General features: G+C 39.1%; 1 protein-coding gene across 3 annotated transcripts in view; it reads right to left on the bottom strand.

The window, feature by feature from the left end:
• Positions 1–3,723: 3,723 nt before the first annotated feature.
• The window catches only part of GALNT7 (polypeptide N-acetylgalactosaminyltransferase 7), a 147,289-nt gene continuing 129,642 nt past the window's right edge, over positions 3,724–21,370 (bottom strand). For 2 of the 3 annotated variants that reach the window (XM_027599157.2, XM_027599156.2), the window contains exons 8-12: positions 19,641–19,763; positions 13,359–13,577; positions 8,837–8,935; positions 7,995–8,123; positions 3,724–4,588 (exon numbers count right to left, since the gene is read on the bottom strand). In XM_027599157.2, coding sequence (XP_027454958.1) covers positions 4,451–4,588; positions 7,995–8,123; positions 8,837–8,935; positions 13,359–13,577; positions 19,641–19,763 — 708 coding nt within the window. In that variant the 3' untranslated portion in view covers positions 3,724–4,450. The remainder of the gene's footprint in view (positions 4,589–7,994; positions 8,124–8,836; positions 8,936–13,358; positions 13,578–19,640; positions 19,764–21,370) is intronic. The other variant, XM_027599158.2, reaches the window with a different exon arrangement.

Below are 21,370 nucleotides of genomic sequence, written 5' to 3'. Positions count from 1 at the left end.
TTTTATGGCTGTGTGCTCATTGCTGTGTAATATTAATGAGTATTTAGGTTGTTCTTGGGGGTTTTTGCTATTGTAAATGGCAGTGCTATAAAAATTCCTGTACCAATTTCCTGGTATTCAAGTGCACTCCCCTCCAGTAACCTTCCCTGTGAATTCCAGCTGTCTCAGCAGCACCAAACTCTATTCTGTCTCCTCAGCTCACCAATATCACCACTGTTTGAGCTCCATTTTCCTGTGCCATGAACATGAAAAGTTCTCCCAGACAGCCAGACGGACATGGTAAACCTGGGGTTCACCTTGCATGCTTCCTTTCTCCCAAGTATCACAGTATGCTTTGCTCATTAGCCAATTCCTCAAAACAGCCCATATATTTTATCCAGTTTATAGTTTAGGACAGCAGGGTAAGTCCAATACCAATTACTATGTCATGGCCAGACATGGAACTCTATTCAGTTCAATTTTCTACTGTTTTAGTTTTAGTTTTGCTTTGTACATGTAAGCATTAATACAGTTGGAGTTTATTTGCACATATCAAAAACCTGAGAAATTTCATTTAAAGATAATTTAAAGACATTATCTTAAACATTATTCAAGATGCACTTAGTTCTATCCAAGTGTTAGATCACTAAAAACTATATCTTGCACATGCTATAAAAACGATGTGAGGTAGAGATTATTTATTCCCTATGGATAAACATTTTACCCCCAATTTAAGAAGAAGCATAACTTCTGAGCTTCGTTTCTTAATTTGTAAAGTGTGGGTAATGTTATCTCATAGATGAAACATAGGTACACACATGTAGCCTTTATATAGAGTTTGCAGTGTAGCTGTCTTCTGATTAAAAACAAATTTTAAGGGGTGCCTGGGTGGCTCAGTTGTTAAGCACCTGCCTTTGGCTCAGGTTATGGTCCCAGGGTCCTGGGATCGAGCCCCACATTGGGCTCCCTGCTCGGCGGGAAGCCTGCTTCTCCCTGTCCCACTCCCACTGCTTGTGTTCCCTCTCTCGCTGTGTCTCTCTGTTAAAAAAATAAAAACAAGTGTTAAGGCTTTGAAACCAGATAATAATAGCTAATATTTATAATACCCTGACTATATGCCAGGAACTATCCTAAGCACTTTATGTATATTCATACAATCCTAATAAACTCCCACAAAATAGGCACTATTATTTTCCCCAATTTGCAAATGGGAAAATTGAGGCACAGAGTTTAAGTGACTTTCTAAGGTTATATGAATAATTTGTAGTGGAACCTAGATTCACAACAGACTGGTCCACCATACTATATTCATTCAGATGAGTAGATTGTAACATCATTCTATTATGAAAATAAGGAGCCCTCCCCATCCCACCTCTCCTCAGATGTGGGCTCAATTATGGGCATTTCAGAATCTTAAAAATGAGAATTGCAAAAACAATTAGTGGATTTAGTTTAGAGTCCATCCTTCCTTTAATCTCAATTCCAGGACATAGTGGTCCACAAAAACCATTCTCTGTCCATTTTCCTGCAACTGACTGATTCTAATGAATGATATGCATTTTCATAGTACTTGATACTTTTTAAATCTGCTTTCACATGGATTAATTTTCATGTACCCAAATGACTGGCCTACTAGGGATCTGGCTCAGATCAAGTATTTATCATGTTTTCCATTGAATTATAAGTGGATTTTTTAAAAAAAAAAAAGTTAGATTCTGTCCAGAAATGAAGTATATTCCAAGATCCCTGTGAGACTGTATCTTAGGCTTCCTTTCTTTCTACTCACTTGATCTATCAGGCTGTAAAGAGTTTTGCTTTCAATAGGCAATTCTATAGTAGAATACACTGCCAAGAAAGATATATGTGCTGGGGTGGTTTTTTATAATTGGATAAGTGACTTCAAAAAAAAATTGCTATATATAGGCAACTAGAGACCAAAATAAACCTTTATGTTTCCTTCCACAGATAAGTAAACTCCAAGTATTCCCAGCATAATTATAACCAATATTCAAGCACATACTCAACATATAACTATAGTATATGATATTTTAGCTATTATGTTATTATATCTTATAAACAATAAAATCAAGTAATTATTTCAAGCATGCAGTGTTTGGACTTAGAAACGATTACGAGTACTGAAAAAACCCAATGGATTAAAATACAGTATTTTATTTTTTTCTCACCTAAAAAACAAGCAACCCAGATTTAAGATATACATAAACTTCTCAAAGTTATCCCTAATAAAATTTGAATATTTATACAATTTCTACAGAAACATACAGCGTATCAAAATCTGCATAAATCAAATTTATAAAATGTGTAGAAATGCATAGTGATATTATCAACTTACAAAGCAAGGATATGGGAATTATTTCCAAAGCAGCCTACAGTAGAAAATAGTCATATGGCAGCAGCTTCTGATGTTTTTCATGTTTGGTAAGGTTTCTGATTTCAATATATAGAATCATTTTCATAGAGTACCAACGAATTGCACAAAATACCCATTTAAAATTTACACGCACAGTTTATGTGCCACCTTTCTTAGGCCTATGCATAGTTAACAAGGTTATAATCTATTCAACAAGGAAAATGGAGCCTATTTGCAAAGACACAAGTAATTAAAGTACCAATTCTCTTAGTTTCCTTTTATAGTTGATTTATTTTGCAGTTGTATAAGCATATATAAATGTATTTCTTTTTAAACATCCCTAGAGATGCATGAAAGTTAAAATGGCTGATCACAGATCAGTAGCAAAATATAACTTGACAAGTCAAAATTACAAATAAAACTCTGTTCAGGATGTTTAACTCTGACTCTCCATATTTAAGAGCTAAGCTTGGAAGAAACAAATTTGTAGGCTTTTCTTCTAAACAAATGTAGATTTTTTTTCTTTCCTTTTTTAAGCTTTAATTAAAAATAGTTCCCTCTGGCAATAGTTTGTGAAATTCCTTTCTTGTAATGATACCATGATTACAGGATCAAAAATGCATAATTTCCTTGCCATTCCCCACTTCATCAGCTTTTTCCCTCTCTCTCTTTTTTTTTTTTTGTTGCACTCAGTGTAGCATTTTAATCTTTTGGGTAACAAAAGACTATGACTTAGAAATTAAAATTTAATTGACCACTTGCGCTATTTGGTTTTCCTATAGTAGGTACTATCTTAATAAATGTTGAAATCCAAACAAGCCTTCTTTTCACTGGAAAAATACTAATAGAAATATGCTTCCTAAAAAAAAAAAAGAAACACTAGGGAACTAACACCTAACCTAACAGAAGTTTATATCTGTTCATGAACTGTATTTTTAAATAGCCTTTTTTTTTTTAATTTAAAAAAATGTGCAGGGGATTTCATTTGGATGAAGACATACATGAAACATCCATTCACTCTTGGCTTCAGAGGTTCCACAGCTTAGGTTGTAATGCACAGGAGTTCTGTAAGGATTAATCTAACAAGGGCTTGGAAATTCTTACCTTGGTCAGAATGAACCCTGGATGTGTTTACAGTGGTATTTTGTTGTTTTTGTTACCCCCACACTTCAAGGTTTCAAAACCGAGAATTAATTTTCTGTAGTGATAGGTATAAGGGAAAAGTAAATCCCAGATGTCAGTTGACAATTTTTCTCTAGTTGGTAGACCCCCTTTGCTATCTTAGGAGTCAGTATCAACAGAGAGCGTTGGGCATGCCAGCGAGTCAGGGAGTTAATGCCATACAATTTTCAATCCTATGAAATAGCCTTGGATGTTCTATACTGTCTTTTCTTTTTCAAGCCATACAACATTCAATATCAGAACAAATGGTAGCACATAAAGTCATTTTTGAGTAGTGAAAGTGTTCCTCATACAGATGACAATTCCATCGTTACCATCCTATAAATTTCATCAAAAGCTCTTGAAATATATACTGAGAAATGAAAGAGGCACTAAATGTGTTGAAATTCACCTTTCAAAAAAGCAGCATGACTGTGAAGGAAGGCCACCTTGGCTAAGAACCTGTGGCAGTGCTTCATAAAGATGTAAAATTAAATAAAGACACAACAGGTTGATAATCACCAAGTTATATATGAAAGTCTGGTTACTCCAACCTTGTTTTCAAGTGTGTTTAAAAAAAAATAAAATAAAATCAAACTGCCTTTCAGACCCCTGAGTGTAATCCCAAAGAAGACAAGGATGCTTTTAACTCTGTTCTAAATAAAACAGAGCTAAATGCACAAATTACCAACATCATCTTAAAACAAAAAAAGATGTAAACATCTACAAAGTTTAAGGTAAAAGCAGTTTTGTAAACAGTAACTGCAGATGATAATGTTATTGTAAAATCACAGTTTATCAACGTCCTTCAAACTGATCAGGAGGTTCTGGGTTTGGAACTGTACAGAGTTAATAACAGTTGCAGCAGGTTTCAGGCGGTTTTCAGTCCTGTATAAATTTATATGTCAGTAGGTAGGTTATTGGTTTCTTTCATTCTTTCTAAACGCTATGGATGTTGTTCATTTCCCACTTTTGAGTCATTTTACTGGAGTCACAATCGGAGATGAACACTTGATGGAGGACGTCTGAACGATCTAAGCACTTTCCTGAAGGAATGTGAGTAAATCTGTGCAGGCTCTGGAAAACAAAGGACAAAGGAATTTTAAATTTGTACTTCTTTTGGTATCACTGATATTCGAAGTCATTACCTGGCTTTTGCAAGAAGAGAATTCCAGCAGATAGGACAGGCTTAAACCAACCATACCTCAGACTTTGGATTTTTCCTGATTTATCAGTCTTCTGAGTCCTTTTATTGTTAAGTCATAATGTACTGCCGGTACCTCAAATTCAATGGTATAGAAACTTCATTTCATTGTCTTCCCCTCCAAACCTACTTCTTTCTTCCGTTCCCACCCTGGCTAATGGCAGTACCATCCTTCCAGGCCTCAGGACAGAGGGCTTTCATGCTACACCTTCCTTTATTCATTCAAATTGTAGCAGTCATTGAGGACTGATATTTGCAGTGTCTCTGATCTATAGCCTTTCCCCGACCCACCGCATATGCCTTAGTTTAGCCCTCATCCTCTGTTGTAGATGTCTTCAATATAGCTCAGGGCGTCTCATATGGTAGTCCTCAGACTATCTAAGATTGGGTCTGTAAGGCCAAAACTATCTTTATAATACGAAGACCCCATTTGCCTTTTTCATTGCACGGACATGTATACTGATGGTGCAAAAGCAATGGCAGGTAAAAATGCTGGGGCCTTAGCATAAGTCAAGCAGTGACATAAGTGTGCTAGTAGTCTCAGTATTCGTGGCCATACATCCATAGTTAAGAAAGAAAATGCTAGTTTTACTTAAAGGTGTTCTGTGATGAAACAGTACAACATTAGTTTTATTAAATCCTGACCCTTGAGTATACTTTTTTTTAAAAGATTATTTATTTTAGAGAGAAAGAGAGTGAGAAACTACTGTGTGCAAGTGGGGGGAGGGGCAGAGGGAGTATATCTCAAGCCGACTCCTGGCTGAGCACGGAGCCCAGTATGGGGCTTGGTCCCATGACCCATGAGATCATGACTTGAGCCGAAACCAAGAGCCAGACGCTTAACCGACGGAGTCACCCAGGCGCCCCTACCCTTGAGTATACTTTTAAAAATATTCTGAGATGAAATATAAAGTGTGCATAAAGCACTTCCACATAGTGAAGTACAGTGGTTATCTAGAAGGAAAGCACATGAACATTTGTTTGACCTGAGAGTCCAACTAGCTGCTTTTTTCATGTAATGTCATTTTTACTTGAAAGGACAACTCTAGACAAACTATGGTTATTCAAACTTGGGACTGGGCAGACTTTTTCTAGAAAATGAAGTAAGCCTGTCACTTAAAAAAAAAACAGCAACGCTAATCTGACACTATTTGTTGCCACTGATAGAATTTGACTTTTCAAGCAAAAATTAGAGTTGTGGAAAACTTGTACCCACCACCATGAACTTGACAGCTTTACCATGAAAATCAGTGGTTATATTTGTGATTTTTTGACACTGTTTAATGCAATGTGTCAACATTTGGATGATCTACAAAACTTAGTGAGCCAATATTTTCCAAATAAGCAATGCATGATGTTACAAAAGCAGACATGAGTAAAAGATCCTTTCAGAGTTTAAGACAGATCAATGGATTTTAATGTAACAGAGGGCAAAATGTTCACTGATATGGTTTCAGATTCTACACTGCAAAAAACTTATAAGAAACGACCAGTTACTTAGCTGTGGTGTAGCATCAAAGAAGAATACAATTATCTGAAGAGGCTATTAAATTAATCCTCTCTTTTCTAACCACATGTTTGAGGCTAGATTTTCCTCATATACTTCAACTAAAACAACATATCACATCAAATTGAATGCAGAAGCAGTATGAGAATCCAGCTGTCTTCTATTAAACCAGACATTTAAAGGGATTTGCAAAATTATAAAACAATGATAATGTAGTAGGGTTATCATTAACTTTTACATGAATTAATGCATAAGTGCAAATATAATACAATACAAATACATGCTTACAAAATTTCTCAGGTTTAATTTGCAATTCAGAAAATATTTTTAGCTACGACATAGATAAATTAAATCTGTTGCGGGGTTCTCAGTAATTTTCAAGAGTGTAGAGAGAACCTAGAGACCGGAAGTCTGAGAACTGCAGACTGAGCTGATCTGCTTATCAGTCCATACTTCACAATGTTCCTGGAGTTATTTTCCTAAAAGTATCCACTGTTTTCCTCTCACTGGAATAAAGTCATTCACTCTCCAAAACTTACAAAATGAAGTTCAATGTTCTTTCATGTGGACTACAATTTAGGGATACCAAACTAAACATGAGTCCTAGAGTTTTCTACACACTTTCATTCCACGCCTTTGCTCACCCAGTTTTCTTGTTTATCCTCTACAAAAAACCTTTTTCTATCTCAAGATCTGGTACAATGATACTTCCTCAATGAAACTCATCCTATTAATCTCTCCTCTGTTAACCTATGGCATTTTATTTACTTTCATTTCTGCAGTTCTTTCTTTTCTGCCATTAGAGTATGATGGGCTTTGGCTTCTTTTTGAAGTCACCACATCATCGGGCCCCAAGAAATATTTAGTAATGTCTGATGCACAAATGTGTACTCAATGCTGTGGCTTTTAAAATATCTAAAATATGTACATTCCATTTTTTTTTATCCATTAAACTACTTCTGGATGGTAGTTTCTGGTCTGCCATACCCTTCTTTTACTATTTTATTAGTACTGTTCTCACTGACCCCCATAACACTTACTGCTATTATTCATCTTTCTTTGTGGAAATAAATGCTCTGTTCTTCAGGGTTTATGTTAACCTTCTCCTTTCTAACATGCTATAGGAAAAAAATCAGCACCTGACACATACTTACCACTTCATAGTAATTATCCATGAATGATGATAACCGGGAATATTAAGCGGGTCATAATAACATCACTACCTAGCAAGTCAGGGCTTGCATGACAGACACGTTATGATCACGACCACTAGATGAGTAAATAAAGTTGAGGGTTGCCAGGTTCTTTCAGTTTGGGGCAGCTTTCCCAGCTTTATGTTTCACAATAAATTGATTTAGTCAAGTCTAGACACTGAAAATTATACATAAATACATTAATATGTTGGAATCTTCAACTTGGCAAAGAACCTGGAATATTCACAGCTGAGAGAGAAAACCTGCTCCCATGGTGTCAAGGGAATAACTAAACATGACCTTTAAAACAGTATTTATCCAGTTATGATAAAGAAGTTGGGAAGGCCCAGACTTCTAAGTGTTGTGTGTCTCTATCTCCACCTGCTGGACAACATGAAATATAAATGCAATATGACTGCAATTTTATATATATGTATGTATATAAACACACACACACACATATATACATATATCTATATATACATATATATTTTAAGATTTATCCATCTAAATTCCAGGTGGTAGATATTATTAAAATGAAATAGCAAATAGTATTTCAGGAGATGAAATGCACAATACCTTAAAGTACTGCCATTCCTTAAATTCATTTAGATTACAGTGTGTAATCATAACTTTGGATCCATCAGGCCCCTTTGTCAAACACTGGTCATACTGCATGAGTTGATTAGCTTCGTTGATTCGAAAAAGCTATTAAAAAAAAAAAGAAAATAACAAGGCACCTTCTCTGCTGATATACATTATTTAAAAAAAAAAAGAAACTTAACTCATAATTAAACTCAATGACTATCTTATTTTCCTATAATTTTTCTGTATGTTCAGAATTCTATGTCCAAAGATAGAAACTATATTCATTTTCATATTAGCAAAGACTCCTGCTAACACTTAAAGGATTATGTTCTTTAGCCTCTTAGATATAGAATGGGTCATTAACACATATTTATTATGTACTGACAGTGTGAGCAGATGAAAACGTGGAAATAGAGCTGATGACATTTGACAATCTAAATTAGAGGCAAGAACAATACCCACATTAAGGAAGTAAGAAAATATATTAGTGAAATATACTGTACTGGCAGTAACAGCCTAGTTAATTTATTAGGGGGAAATGTGGAATACTGAACAAAATTTGCAAATAAAATTACTACAGAGCTAGGCTTACATGGTTATATACTCACATAGGAATATATTCTAATCTCTTATATCAGAAATAAATTCCAGATTTGGATTGCTTGTGTGAAAACCCAATACTGCTATTGTCCCCCTCATCTAAGTAAATGCTTTAGCACTTTCAGGTTTTTTACAGAATGCTTAACTTTACTCAAACAAAATCATCAAATTAAAAAGCAAATGAAACCCCCTGATCATTAAGACTAGCTGCTCTAATAAGTATGGTTATTTACCTGATTCCCTCCCATCCTGTGGCAGGGTCCTAGCTCAACAAAGCCTCCGTTTGTCTTCCCCATGCTATCAATGCAGTAGACAGTCTCAAGCCCTCTGATCTACAAAAATGAATGAACCAAAAAGCAGGCAACAGTTTAGCTTTAGTGAGCTCTAGCAATAGGGGAAGAGAGTTTCATGCTAAATACTGCAGTTCACAGTGGAAGTCTGGGTACGTGTAATGCTAGGTTAAGACGATGTTGTCAGTCTTTGAGTAGCTCAGAGTATGCCAGTCGTCTCTGAAATCATTTATGGTCTTGAAGTCCACACTGCAATGGGCTTACTCCAACTGAGAGCACTAGTCTATAGATTTTGATAAAATACTGCAGAAGAAAAAAAAAAGATATGAAATACAATTCCAGGTTCATGAGAATTCATGTGGATGAGAAGAAAACAGAGCACAGTTCCCTAACCCCAGTGGTAGCAGACACTGGCCCTAGATGTCTAGACCAGATTAAATACGTAAGAAATGGCTGTGCGACAATTTTGGCAGCTGTCTCCAAGAGGCCCAGGGGACAAAAGTTAGGGCAGATGGGCCAGGCAGTGAGACTTTCCTCTGATATGAATAATGTGGGTGAGAAGCAAACACAGGGGTTCATCTTTGGAATGCACATTTTCCTTTTTCTGGAAATACTACGCATTTGTTAACTAAATTATGAATTACTATAGTATTTGGATAAAATGTTTATTCTTTCATTCGGTCAGCAAATATTGACTGAGCAACCTATGATGATAAGTGCTTTAGAAGACACGAGGTGAGAATCAAGTCATGGGCCAGGGCCCTCACGTCTGTAGCGAGACTGAGAGCTAAGTGTCCAGCAGGATAGAGGGATGGGCATGCGGAGAAAGGAGCCTCTCGCCCTGCTTGGAGGAATGCTGAAGACTGTTCCCAGGGAGACATGGGGTTTATAAGGGTTTACCTTGCAATGTGCAGGGAATGCTGAGAAGTGAGGTGTAATGTACAGGGGCCAGAGTGGGGATAGAGGTTAAAGTGAAGATATATTTAGGGATGAGCTTATAAAGGGAGAACAGAAAATTCCACCTATTCATTCACTCGTGACTTTCTTTATTCATCAAATATTTGGTGAGTACTTGTCCAGCATGTTGTAAGGCTCTGTTACACCAGAGAACAAAATAGATAAAAGATCCTTGCCCCAGCAAGCTTACATTCTAGGGAGGGAAAGACAGAATATAAGCAAAAAACATACCATGTTTGGAAGTGGTAAGTGCCATGGAGAAAAGAAAAAGAAAAGCAAGTTCAAGGTGGGGACTAAGAGGGCTTTGGGGACAGCAGGCAGACTCTCCCTGAGAAGGTAACATCGGAGCAGTGTTGAGGTATACACAATTGACCCCTGAACAACGCAGGGGTTAGGGATGCCAACCTGCTACACAGTCAAAAACCTGTATGCAACTTTTGGTTTCCCCAAAACTTCACTACTGATAGCATACTATTGACCGGAAGCCTTACCAACAACAGAGTCAATTAACACATACTTTGTATGTTATATGTATTATATACTATATTCTTACAATAAAGCAAGCGAGAGAAAAGAAAAATGTTAAGGAGATCATAAGGAAGAGGGTCGCCTGGGTGGCTCAGTCGGTCAAGTGTCTGCCTTGGGCTCAGGTCATGATCCCTGGGTCCTGGGATCAAGCCCTATGTCGGGCTCCCTGCTCAGCGGGGAGCCTGCTTCTCCCTCTGCCCCTCCCCCACCCCCACCCCGGCTCATGCGTGTGCTCTCTCAAATAAAATCTTAAAAAAAAAAAAAAAAAAAGAAAATCATAAGGAAGGGAAAATACATTTCCTATACTGGAAGAAAATGCGTGTATAAGTGAACCTGTGCAGTTCGAACCCATGTTGTTCAAGGGCCGGCTGTATAAATGTCAGGCCCGGCGTAGAGGCTGACTTTGCTTTCGGGCAGAGGGAACAGCAGGAGCGTGCGGGTAAATGGGGGAGCGGTGGGGCTGGCACGGAGTGGGGAGAGAAGCAGAAGGAGAGGCCGGAGAACAACGGGGCCAGATTGTACAGTGGCCTCAAGGCCACTAGGAAGGGCTCTGCCTTCACTCCACCGCCCGTTTCTAACAGAGGAGTTACATGACCTGATTCACAGTTTAAAGAGATCACTCTGCTGCTTGAGAACAGGCTGCAGGGAGGCAAAGTTAATCTCAGAGATGTAGTGGCTTAAAGCACAGTAAGAAGGGCTCAGATCTGGGAACTGGATGTGAAGTGCGAGAGAAGAGGAGACAAAGGAGTAGCCAAAGTTTTTGGTCTGAGCGATCCGCAAAGACTGGCTGGGAGGGGAGATAGGGAGCTCAGTTTTGGATATGCTGAGTTTGAAGTCTCTGTTAGACAATCCAGTGGAGATAACAAGTAGCATGTTGGAGGTACTTGTCTGGGCTCCAGGAGACAGATTTGGGCTAGAGATAGAAATGTGAGAGTCGTCGGCATGTAGATGGTTTCAAAGTCAGGAGACTGACCAAGAGGAGTCACCAGGAGGAGTCATTCCTTTTATGTAAAAGGCACTATATTAATCAGGTGTGCTTGGAGATTTAAGAGTACCAAAATCTGGTCTGGACTTCCAGGGGCTCATGGTCTAGTTGGGAGTCACACACGGTTTGCTACACTAGAACACAGAGGTGAGATAAGAGTATGGGAGGGCGGGGCTGGGGGGGGATGGTATTAAACCAAGAGGTGAACAGCATAAGGGTCGGTTTCTTTTATTCCCCAACTCTAAATGTTGGAATCCCTCAAGGCTGGATCCCGTCTTTTATCTGTCTCTATTTTCTCCCTAGGTGAGTTCATTCGGTTTCATGAAACAATGAACCTGCCGATGGCTCCAAATGTACATTCCTCTTTTCTGGGCTTCAATTTCACAGCTGCACCTGGCCGTCTAGTGGGCACCTCACACGACCAGAAGGCCGAGAAAGAACTTGCCATTCCCAACCCTCCCCCCATCCCCTCCACCAGCACCCCTACCTCAGCGGCTACTCAAAGGAAAACCAAAACTAGTCATCTTGGCCCACATCCTTCACACCCCCATCCATCAGCGATCTGCCTCCAGAAGAATTATGTGTCTCACATCGGTCTGCTTCTCTGCATTCCATTTTTGACTTCCTGGTCTCAGCTCCCATCGCTTCTCACCGGAACTACCCTACTAGGTTTCCTAACTGGCATCCCTGTTTCTACTCTAAACCCTCACAACAGGGTAATTAAAAAGCAAAGCATAAATCAATTTATGTTACCTCCTTAAAACCCTCCCATGGCTTCCTACACCCACAGGATAAAGGCCTCCCTCCTCATTAATCTCCTCTTTTCTGATTATCACAAAGGCAAAGCATTTCCTTACTCAGAGCCTCCAACCTCACCATTTTCTCTGCTTGGAACACTCTCTCTTGGCTCTCTGGTATATCATTCAGATCTCAGATTAAATGCCACCTCTTCAAAGAAGGCTTCCGTAATCTGTCCCTACATCCTCCTGAACATCACCTGTTTATTTCCTTTGTAGGCCTCACCACCATCTGCCATTACCTGTCTTGTCTTCCCTGTTGTTGTCTCTTTCCCCCACTAGCCCAAGGGGAGAGAACTTTCCCCTGATGAAAAGGACATGCCTGTCTTGTTTCATGTCTAGAAGAGTGACTGGCACATAGCAGGCCCTTGACCAGTAGCTGTTGAATACATAACTAAGCAACAGTACCTAGGTTTGAAAGTTCATGGCACGTTTAATACACGTGCATAAAATCAGAAATGAGGTTACAAAGGCAAGTCTGGAAAAACAAATGACAACACCAATCAATGCCTTGGCCTGATTTACTTATTTTCAGTTACCATTAATTCATTCATTCATTTGACAAGCATTGTTTGAGTGCCTATTGTATATGTGGCTCTCTGCATTAGTCCATTGGGACACAATGGTGAACCAGCTCCTGAGCATGGAGACTGGCTGCTATGAGAACCCATGGAAAGATCAAGAACTCAGTCTTTGTATTGTATATGGGGGTCTCTGCATTAGTCCAATGAGACACAATGGTGAACCAGGCCCCGAGCATGGAGACTGGCTGCTGTGAGAACCCATGAAAAGATCAAGAACTCAGTCTTTCTGACTGGGTGGGGGATGAATAAGAAAGGCTTTTTAGAATTGGTGCTTTCTAAATTGAGAGCAATAGGATAATTGGAATTAGCCAGGAATAGGACTTGGAGGGAGGGGCAGGAGGAGCTGCAGGGAGTGGACGTCATTCCAGGACGGAGAGCCGTAAGTCCAAAAGCTGAGAGCAGGGGACACAGTGGTTGGGTGGGGGTGGGGGGCATCAGGGGAGGTGTTAACGGTCTGGTGGAAAGGTGGGGGAGGTTACCATACAGTTTTTAGAGAAACTTTGCCCCAAGAATTCTTCTCTTTCACTCACATATTTCCATTATCTCTCTGCCTTCTCCCAAACTCCGTCCCCAAACACACACATTTTGAGACCTAAATACTGGCCAGTACTTACTTCTCCCCATTCGACATTTTTGGGTGGCAAAGGGTAATGTGAAGTTATGTCATAAGCTATTTCTTCCATGAACCATTTGAAACTTTTGCAGTTGTGATCTTCTCGAAATTTTTTCAGCTCAGATATATCTCCATATGGTAATGCCTTTGATTCAGGACGACTAGCATAGAAGTAGTCTTTGTATTCATCCCACCAAACCTCTACAACTCTAACATAATTCTGTGAAAAAGAAGATACTGTTAGAAAAAGAAAAATATCTGCAATGCCATAAATAGCCCATCTTAGACACATGAAATATGACCAACATATAACAAACTCATCTCAATAGGACCTGATATTTAATTAAACAAATGCAAGTGAGCTAATGACCCGAATATGTCAATTGCTAAAGATAAAATATCATGCATGTTCAACTAAGAAGTGACGGACGCAGACTCTGACATCACCGAGCTGTAAAGATCGTATATTCTAAGATCGTATGTTCTATCCACCGTCTACAGGAAGAAGGTGAAGTTCAGAAAGGGTTCAGGAGAGGCTGGCTGGACATGGATGCTCCTTTACCCAGAATAATCTCTTTCTATTAGAACCACACTACGAGCATGTGTAGGGAAAAGACTCATTTCAGAAACCATCACAAAAAAACAATAGCTCTGTTTGCAAGTGGCTTTTTGGGTCATGCTATGACTATAATAGAAACATTTGCTATCACCCAGAATTAACCGGATATTTTCCCCAGTTGATGCATTTTAAGGAAAAGCAATTAAGGAACAATAAAATAAGCTGATACTGTGAAAATTGACAAAGACCTGTATTCTAAGGTTTAATGGAATGAATGCAGGCGGACACGAATATTATGACAGATTGAGTACATAATCTAGTCCCAGCAAATTTTCTCTACAAAAGGCCAGAGAGTAAGGATCTTTGGCAACAGTGGGCCACGCAGCCTCTGTAGCAACTACTCAACTCTGCTGTTGTCATGAGAAGGTAGCTTACACAGCACGCAGGCAGAGGGGTGTGCTGGTGCCCGCTATCACTTTATTTACTAAAATGGGCTGGATTTGGTCTAAAGGCCATCGTTGCTGAGCCCTGATTTACATCAGGAGTAGAAAACATCTTGTGCAGCAGAAACTAATGATGTACTCCATGTTGGCTAATTGAATTTAAATTAAAAAAAGAAAACACCTTGCGTTCAGGTTAAGATTCTCCCAGGCTACAGGGCGCCTGGGTGGCTCAGTTGGTTAAGCGACTGCCTTCAGCTCAGGTCATGATCCTGGAGTCCCGGGATCGAGTCCCACATCGGGCTCCCTGCTCGGCGAGGAGCCTGCTTCTCCCTCTAACCCTCCCCCCTCTCATGTACTCTCTCTCTCTCATTCTCGTTCTCTCAAATAAATAAATAAATCTTTGAAAAAAAAAAAAAAAAAAGATTCTCCCAGGCTATGACTACCAAAGGGTGAACACAGGCATGCTGTTGCAAAAGCCCCTGGGTTCCAAAAAAGTTGTATGTGGTAGTATCGCACAAGAACACATAATGTTATTGCTAAATAGTCTTAACTTTTGCAAAGTCATCCAAAATTAGACACAGCCCAAGTCTTCTAGATACTAATGAACGTGATGAATTCAGTGCAGACACATACGGTTACAGCAACACAAAGAGGGAGCATTTCATTGTTTGGGAAGGAAAAGGCCAGAGGGGCAGCATGGAGGGGCCCAGGACAGCTCGGTCTTGAAGGAGTGGTTCATTATGTGGGAATGGCATTCAGGGTAAAGAGAAACCCAAAAGAAGTGTGACATAGCATGGTGCATTTGGAGTCCTGCAAGTAGTTTTCCACAACATAGCTTGTGTTTTGTGAATATGAAAAAGCATTTAGTGTCTGGTATATACCAAGCACTCAAAAAGTGTTAGCTATTATTATTATTCTTTTTTAAGGACTTTGAATTTTATCCTTTAGCTGAGGGCCATCAAAAGGCTTTGAACAGGTACAGACATCAGATTTAATTTTCAGGGGAGTAACACTGGTGGTGAATGGAAGATGGACTGAAGGGGGTTGTAGCTGATGAGAGACAGCCAAGTAGGAGGCTATTTAATATCCATGAGAGAGATTCGAGCACCTGCGCGAAGCACAGAAAGGAACGGATTTTAGAAATAAGTATGAGGTAGAATCTTCAGGGCTCGGTAAGGTGGGAGGGAAGGGAGGAAGACTACCCTAACACCCCCTCTAAGTTACATTCATGGGCAAACAGAGAATGCAGGAAAAGGAATTGCTTTTGGGAAAAAGTTAAAAGTTCAGCTTTGACTACATTGAGTTTGAAATGCCTGAGGGTCATCTAAGAAGAGAATTCTAGGGGACAACTGCCTATCAAAGTCGGAAGCTCCAAGAAGACAGACGAGCTGGATAAATAGATGTAAGCCATTGGAACGCTGTGGTTGCAGTGGATGATGGAGGGGGAAAAAAAGTGCCTGGCACACTCTAGGCACTCACGAATATTACATTTTTATGTCATTTTTATGATATGTACAGTTAATTTTTAGAGTGGATAAAGATTTCCCTCTCATCTCTTTTCCTTTCCCTTGTAGCACAGGCCTTCATGAATCAATGTGACTTTCCATTAATTCTTCATGTTTATGGGTCCAACTCCAAGGGCAGGTTCTTTTCCTGCAATGCCAGTCTGGCCTGGTATTAATTTGGTGCTCTGTTTTATCGCGGATATTTTAATCTCATCTCCTCTTGTAGCTGGGGCTCCATTTGGCCATTTCTATGATAATTTGGCTAGTTAGGAACCTGTGTTCATGCTAAGACCTTTCCATCTCTGCTTCTATTATCTATTTCCCTTTAAGGAACATTTCCAAGTTGCATCTGCAGCCAATAATAAACTTCCTTCTGCTTTTGACTTGGTTTAAGGGCTCCAGAAAATGAATGGAATCAGACTCCTATGCTCTCAGAATTTATGAAAGCAGCCCAACTAAAGAAACTTCAAAGTTGCTCAGTCCAGAATAGAGGACTTCATCTTCCTAGGAGTGGGACATCTGGCCTATATGTGAGGCTTTTTTGCTTTGTCCCTGGTTTGAGGGGCAAAAGATACTAATCTTTTGCAAGCATTGTTCAAAAATTTGATTTTGTTTACTGCACAAGCTCCTAATGATTAATTTTTTTAGACCAAACAAAAATAATATTTTACTCATGTGAAAATAGTAGAAGCTGGTATTTTCCTTTCAACTACTTTCCTATGGAGTGGCGGTTTTTTTTTTTTTAGTTTGTCTGAGATGTCTTCTCACAGAGAACATTCAATATAGAAATCTTAAATCAGAATGGGATACAACGAATAATCTTAAAAAATAATAAGATCCCTGATAAACATAGATGCAAAAATCCTCAACAAAATGTCAGCAAGCTGAATTCAACAATACACTGAAAGGATTATACACCATGATCAAGTGGAATTTATTCCAGGGATGCAAGGATGGTTCAATGTCCACAAATCAGTCAACATGATACACCACATTAATAAAAAGAAAAATCATATAATTTTCTCAATGGATGCAGAAAAAGGATTTGATAAAATTCAACATGCATTTATGATAAAAATTCTCAACAAGGTGAGTATAGAGGAAACATACTTCAACATAATGGAAGCCATATATGACACGTTCACAAGCTAACATCATACTCAATGATGAAAAGCCAAAAGATTTCCACCTAAGATCTGGGACAAGGATGCCCACTCTTGCCACTTTTATTCAACTTAGTGTTGGAAGTCCTAGCCATGGCAGTCGGATAAACAAAGAAATAAAAAGCATCCAAACTGGGAAAGAAGAAGTTAAACTGTCACTATTTGCAGATGACAGGACACTTCTACATAGAAAACCCTAAAGACTCTACCAAAAAGCTATTAGAACTAATAAATGAATTCAGTTAAGTTGTAGGATATGAAATTAATATACATAAGCCAGTTGCATTTCTATACACTAATAATGAACTACTGGAAAAAGAAATTAAGAAAATAATCCATTTACAATTGCATCAAAAAAAAAATCTAGAAATAAATTTAAGGAGGTGAAAGACCCATACTCCAAAAACTGTAAGATGTTGATGAAAGAAATTAAAGATGACACACAAAAAAATGGAAAGATACACCACACCATGGATTGGAAGAATCAATATTATTAAAATGTCCATACAACCCAAAGCAATTTACAGATTCAGTGCAATCTCTATCAAAATACCAATAGTATTTTTCATAGAACGAGAACAAATAATCCTACAATTTGTGTGGAACCATAAAAGACCCTGAATAGCCAAAGCAATCTTGAGAAAGAAGAACAAACCTGGAGGTGTCATGCTCCCTGATTTCAAATTATACTACAAAGTTATAGCAATCAAAACAGTATGGTACTGGCACAAAAACAGATTCATACCTCAATGGAACAGAACAGAGTCCAGAAATAAACCCATACTTATATGGTCAATTAATCTTTGACAAATGAGGCAAAGGGGAAAAGACAGTTTCTTTAATAAATGTTAGGAAAACTGGACAGCTACTTGCAAAAGAATGAAACCGGATGGCTTTCTTATACCATATACAAAATAAACTCAAAATGGACTAAAGACTTAAATATAAGACCTAAAACCATAAAACTCCTAAGAAAACATTGGAAGCAAGCTCTTGGACAACATTTTTTTGGATCTATCTCCTCAGGCAAGTGCAACAAAAGAAAATAAACAAATGGGACTACATCAAACTAAATAGCTTTTGTATGGTGAAGGAAACCATCAAAAAAATGAAAAGACATTCTACTGAATGGGAGGATATTTGCAAATGATCCAACCAAACAGGGGTTAATATCCAAAATATATAAAGAACTCACATGAGTCAATATCAAAAAGCAAACAACCCACTTAAAAAATGGGCAGATGACCTGAACAGACATTTCTCCAAAAAAGACAGACAGGTTGTCCAACAGACACATGAAAAGTTACTTAACCTCACTCATCATCAGGGAAACACAAATCAAAACCACAATGAGATATCATCTCACACCTGTCAGAATGGCTACCATCAAAAAGACAAGAAATAACAAGTGTTGGTGAAGATATGAAGAAAAGGTAACACTTGTGTGCTGTTTTTGAAAATGCAAATTGGTGCAGCCACTATGGAAAACAGTATGGAGATGCCTCAAAAAATTGAAAACAGAACTACCATACAACCTAGCAATTCTACTTCTGAGTATTTATCCCTAGAGTACAAAAACACTAATTCAGGGCTCCTGGGTGGCTCAGTTGGTTAAGCGACTGCCTTCGGCTCAGGTCATGATCCTGGAGTCCCGGGATCGAGTCCCACATCAGGCTCCCTGCTCAGCGGGGGGGTCTGCTTCTCCCTCTGACCCTCTTTCCTCTCGTGCTCTGTCTCTCATTCTCTCTCTCAAATAAATAAATAAAATCTTTAAAAAAACAAAAACACTAATTCAAAAAGATATACATGCCCCTATGTTCATTGCAGCATTATTTATAATACAGTTTATAATTATAATACAGTTTATAATTACAATAGCCAAGATATGGAAGCAACCTAAGTGTCCATGGATAATACTGATAGATAAAGATGTGGGGTATACAGATATATACACACTCACATACACACACACACACACACACACAAACACAATGGAATATTACTCAGCCATAAAAAAGAATGAAATCTTGCCATTTGTTAGAACACAGATGGACCCAAATGGACAACATGGCTGGTATTATAGTAAGTGAAATAAGTAAGGCAAAGAAAGACAAATACCATATGATTTCACTTCTATGTGGGATCTAAAAGACCAAACAAACAAACAAAGCAGAAACAGATTCATAGACGCAGAGGACAAACAGACGGTTGCTGGAGTTAGACGGGTGAGCAGATGGGTGACACAGGGGAAGGGGAGCAATGCACAGCATAGGGAACAGAGTTAATAATATTGTAACAACTTTTATGGTGACAGATGGTAGCCAGATTTATTGTGATCACTTCACAACGTATATACATGTTGAATACCTGTGTACACCTGTATTGTATGTCAACTCTACTTCAACAAAACAAAACAAAACAAAACAAAACCGATAAGGTGTTTCATGAATAAGTCCAGCTTAAGTTAAAAGGGAGAACCAGCGCTGACTGCTTAAAAGATTTATCGCATTCAGGGAGCAGCCACTAAAGTGACTACCACAGGGTGTGGTATATCAATGAGGCACGTGTGGTACAGAGCTCCCTAGGCTTCTCTCCTTGTATCCAAAGACTCACCTTTAGAGTTGGAGAAGACCCGACATAAATGGGCGGAGGATTCCCTTGCCAGCCCTCGAGACGGTAGATGTGTCCAACACGAGAGCAGGGGACAAACAGTAATTTACCACCACACTGCCATATCTGTCAAGGAAAAACACATGTGGAAGTTGTTTCAAACATCAAAATAAATTATACTTGAAAATTTCTCTCATAAATGTAAATATAAAACCTAAATTAGATAACAGTGCCCATGGGGAATTCATAAATGAAACAGATCCTAAAATAATGTGTTTTTCAAACTCATATAATAACAAACAAGGCCATAAGAATGCAGTAATATTCTGCGACTCAGGGCCCCTTGTGTACTTGTAGATTTAAACACCCTTTGCCCAGTGTCACCTTGCAAAGTCACTCAGATTCCTCATTCCTGATATCATTCACCATTTCCACGGCTAATGGATTTCCCACCTGGCTGATTATTATAATAACCTCCAAGCTGGCTTCTTCATCTCCAGCTTCTCTCAAATCAGTGCTATCCCTATGTATAGTAAGATTATTCTAGCTAAAGGGCAACTTTGGGTCATGTTATTCCCTTGCTTGGTATCTTCAATAAGTTACCCCTGCTTATTAAATTCAGTAGAAACCTCTTGGCTCAGCATTAGAGGCCCTCCTCCAAACAATCCTAACGTACCTGTCCACTTGCTCTTCTTGGGTGTCTTTCTTACTCAGGCTGTCAGATTCTGCTACACTGGGCTCCTCACCGTTTCCTGAACGCATTCTTCATGTTCCCACCTTTGTACTTTTCCCCAGTCTATTTGCTCTGAGGTCTCCTTCCCCTTCCTTTATCTCTGCTTATCGATATCATGCCCACCTTTCTAGTTTGCCTCAAATTCTCCCTCCAGTATGACGCTGTTTCTTAATCACACCAATTGAATGCCATCTACCTTCTTATCATATTATGAATTTAATTCTAATCTCTTCTTATGAACTCTAAGTTCCTTGACAGCAGGGACTGAGTTATTCTTCTTCTGTCTTTGGACATTTAAGACAAGAAGCAATAAATATCTGTTTAACTCACACTGTGATATAGTTCTCTTTCTTTCTTGGGGGCAGTGGGAGGGAGGGGTTGGAGCATGGATGGTATTATTGTCCAAGGACTGCCTCAACAACAGGGGTTGCTAAAGGAAGGCAGCTCCAATGTCAGTCCGAGGATGCACAGTCATGGCTGGGACCTGCTTCTGTCCTGAATCATCATGTCCTATAGTGATAAAGGGTAACTGTGTCAGTGGATGGTCAAATGTGGCCCCCATACAGGCAGATTCCCCAAAGGGCTTTTGTAACAAAAGGCTCCAATGTACAGAAAGTCTGGAGGGTAAGGCGGGGAGTGGGAAGAGGAGGTATTTTCATTTTTTAAAAGATTTATTTACTTATTTTAGAGAAAGAGAGAGAGAGAATGTGTATGTGTGCGAGCAGGGATGGGGCAGACGGAGTGGGGGAGAGAGAAAATCCTCAAGCAGACTCCCCACCGAGCGCAGATCCTGATGCGGGGCTCGATCCCAGGACTCCGAGATCATGACCTGAGCCGAAACCAAGGGTTGGACACGTGACTGACCGAGCCACCCAGGCGCCCTAGTATTTTCATTTTTGAAGTTTGCAGGCTTCAATGTTGAGATGAACCATGTAAATATGTAAGAAGTCTGGAGTTTGCATTTTGCCCTATTTTTCCCCAAAGGTATGCATTTTTGTTA

Source organism: Zalophus californianus, chromosome 2 (assembly GCF_009762305.2).
Source record: "Zalophus californianus isolate mZalCal1 chromosome 2, mZalCal1.pri.v2, whole genome shotgun sequence".
Taxonomy (NCBI): Eukaryota; Metazoa; Chordata; class Mammalia; order Carnivora; family Otariidae; genus Zalophus; species Zalophus californianus.
The sequence above is the reverse complement of the archived record's forward strand: the minus strand, read 5'-3'. Positions and strand labels throughout refer to the sequence as shown.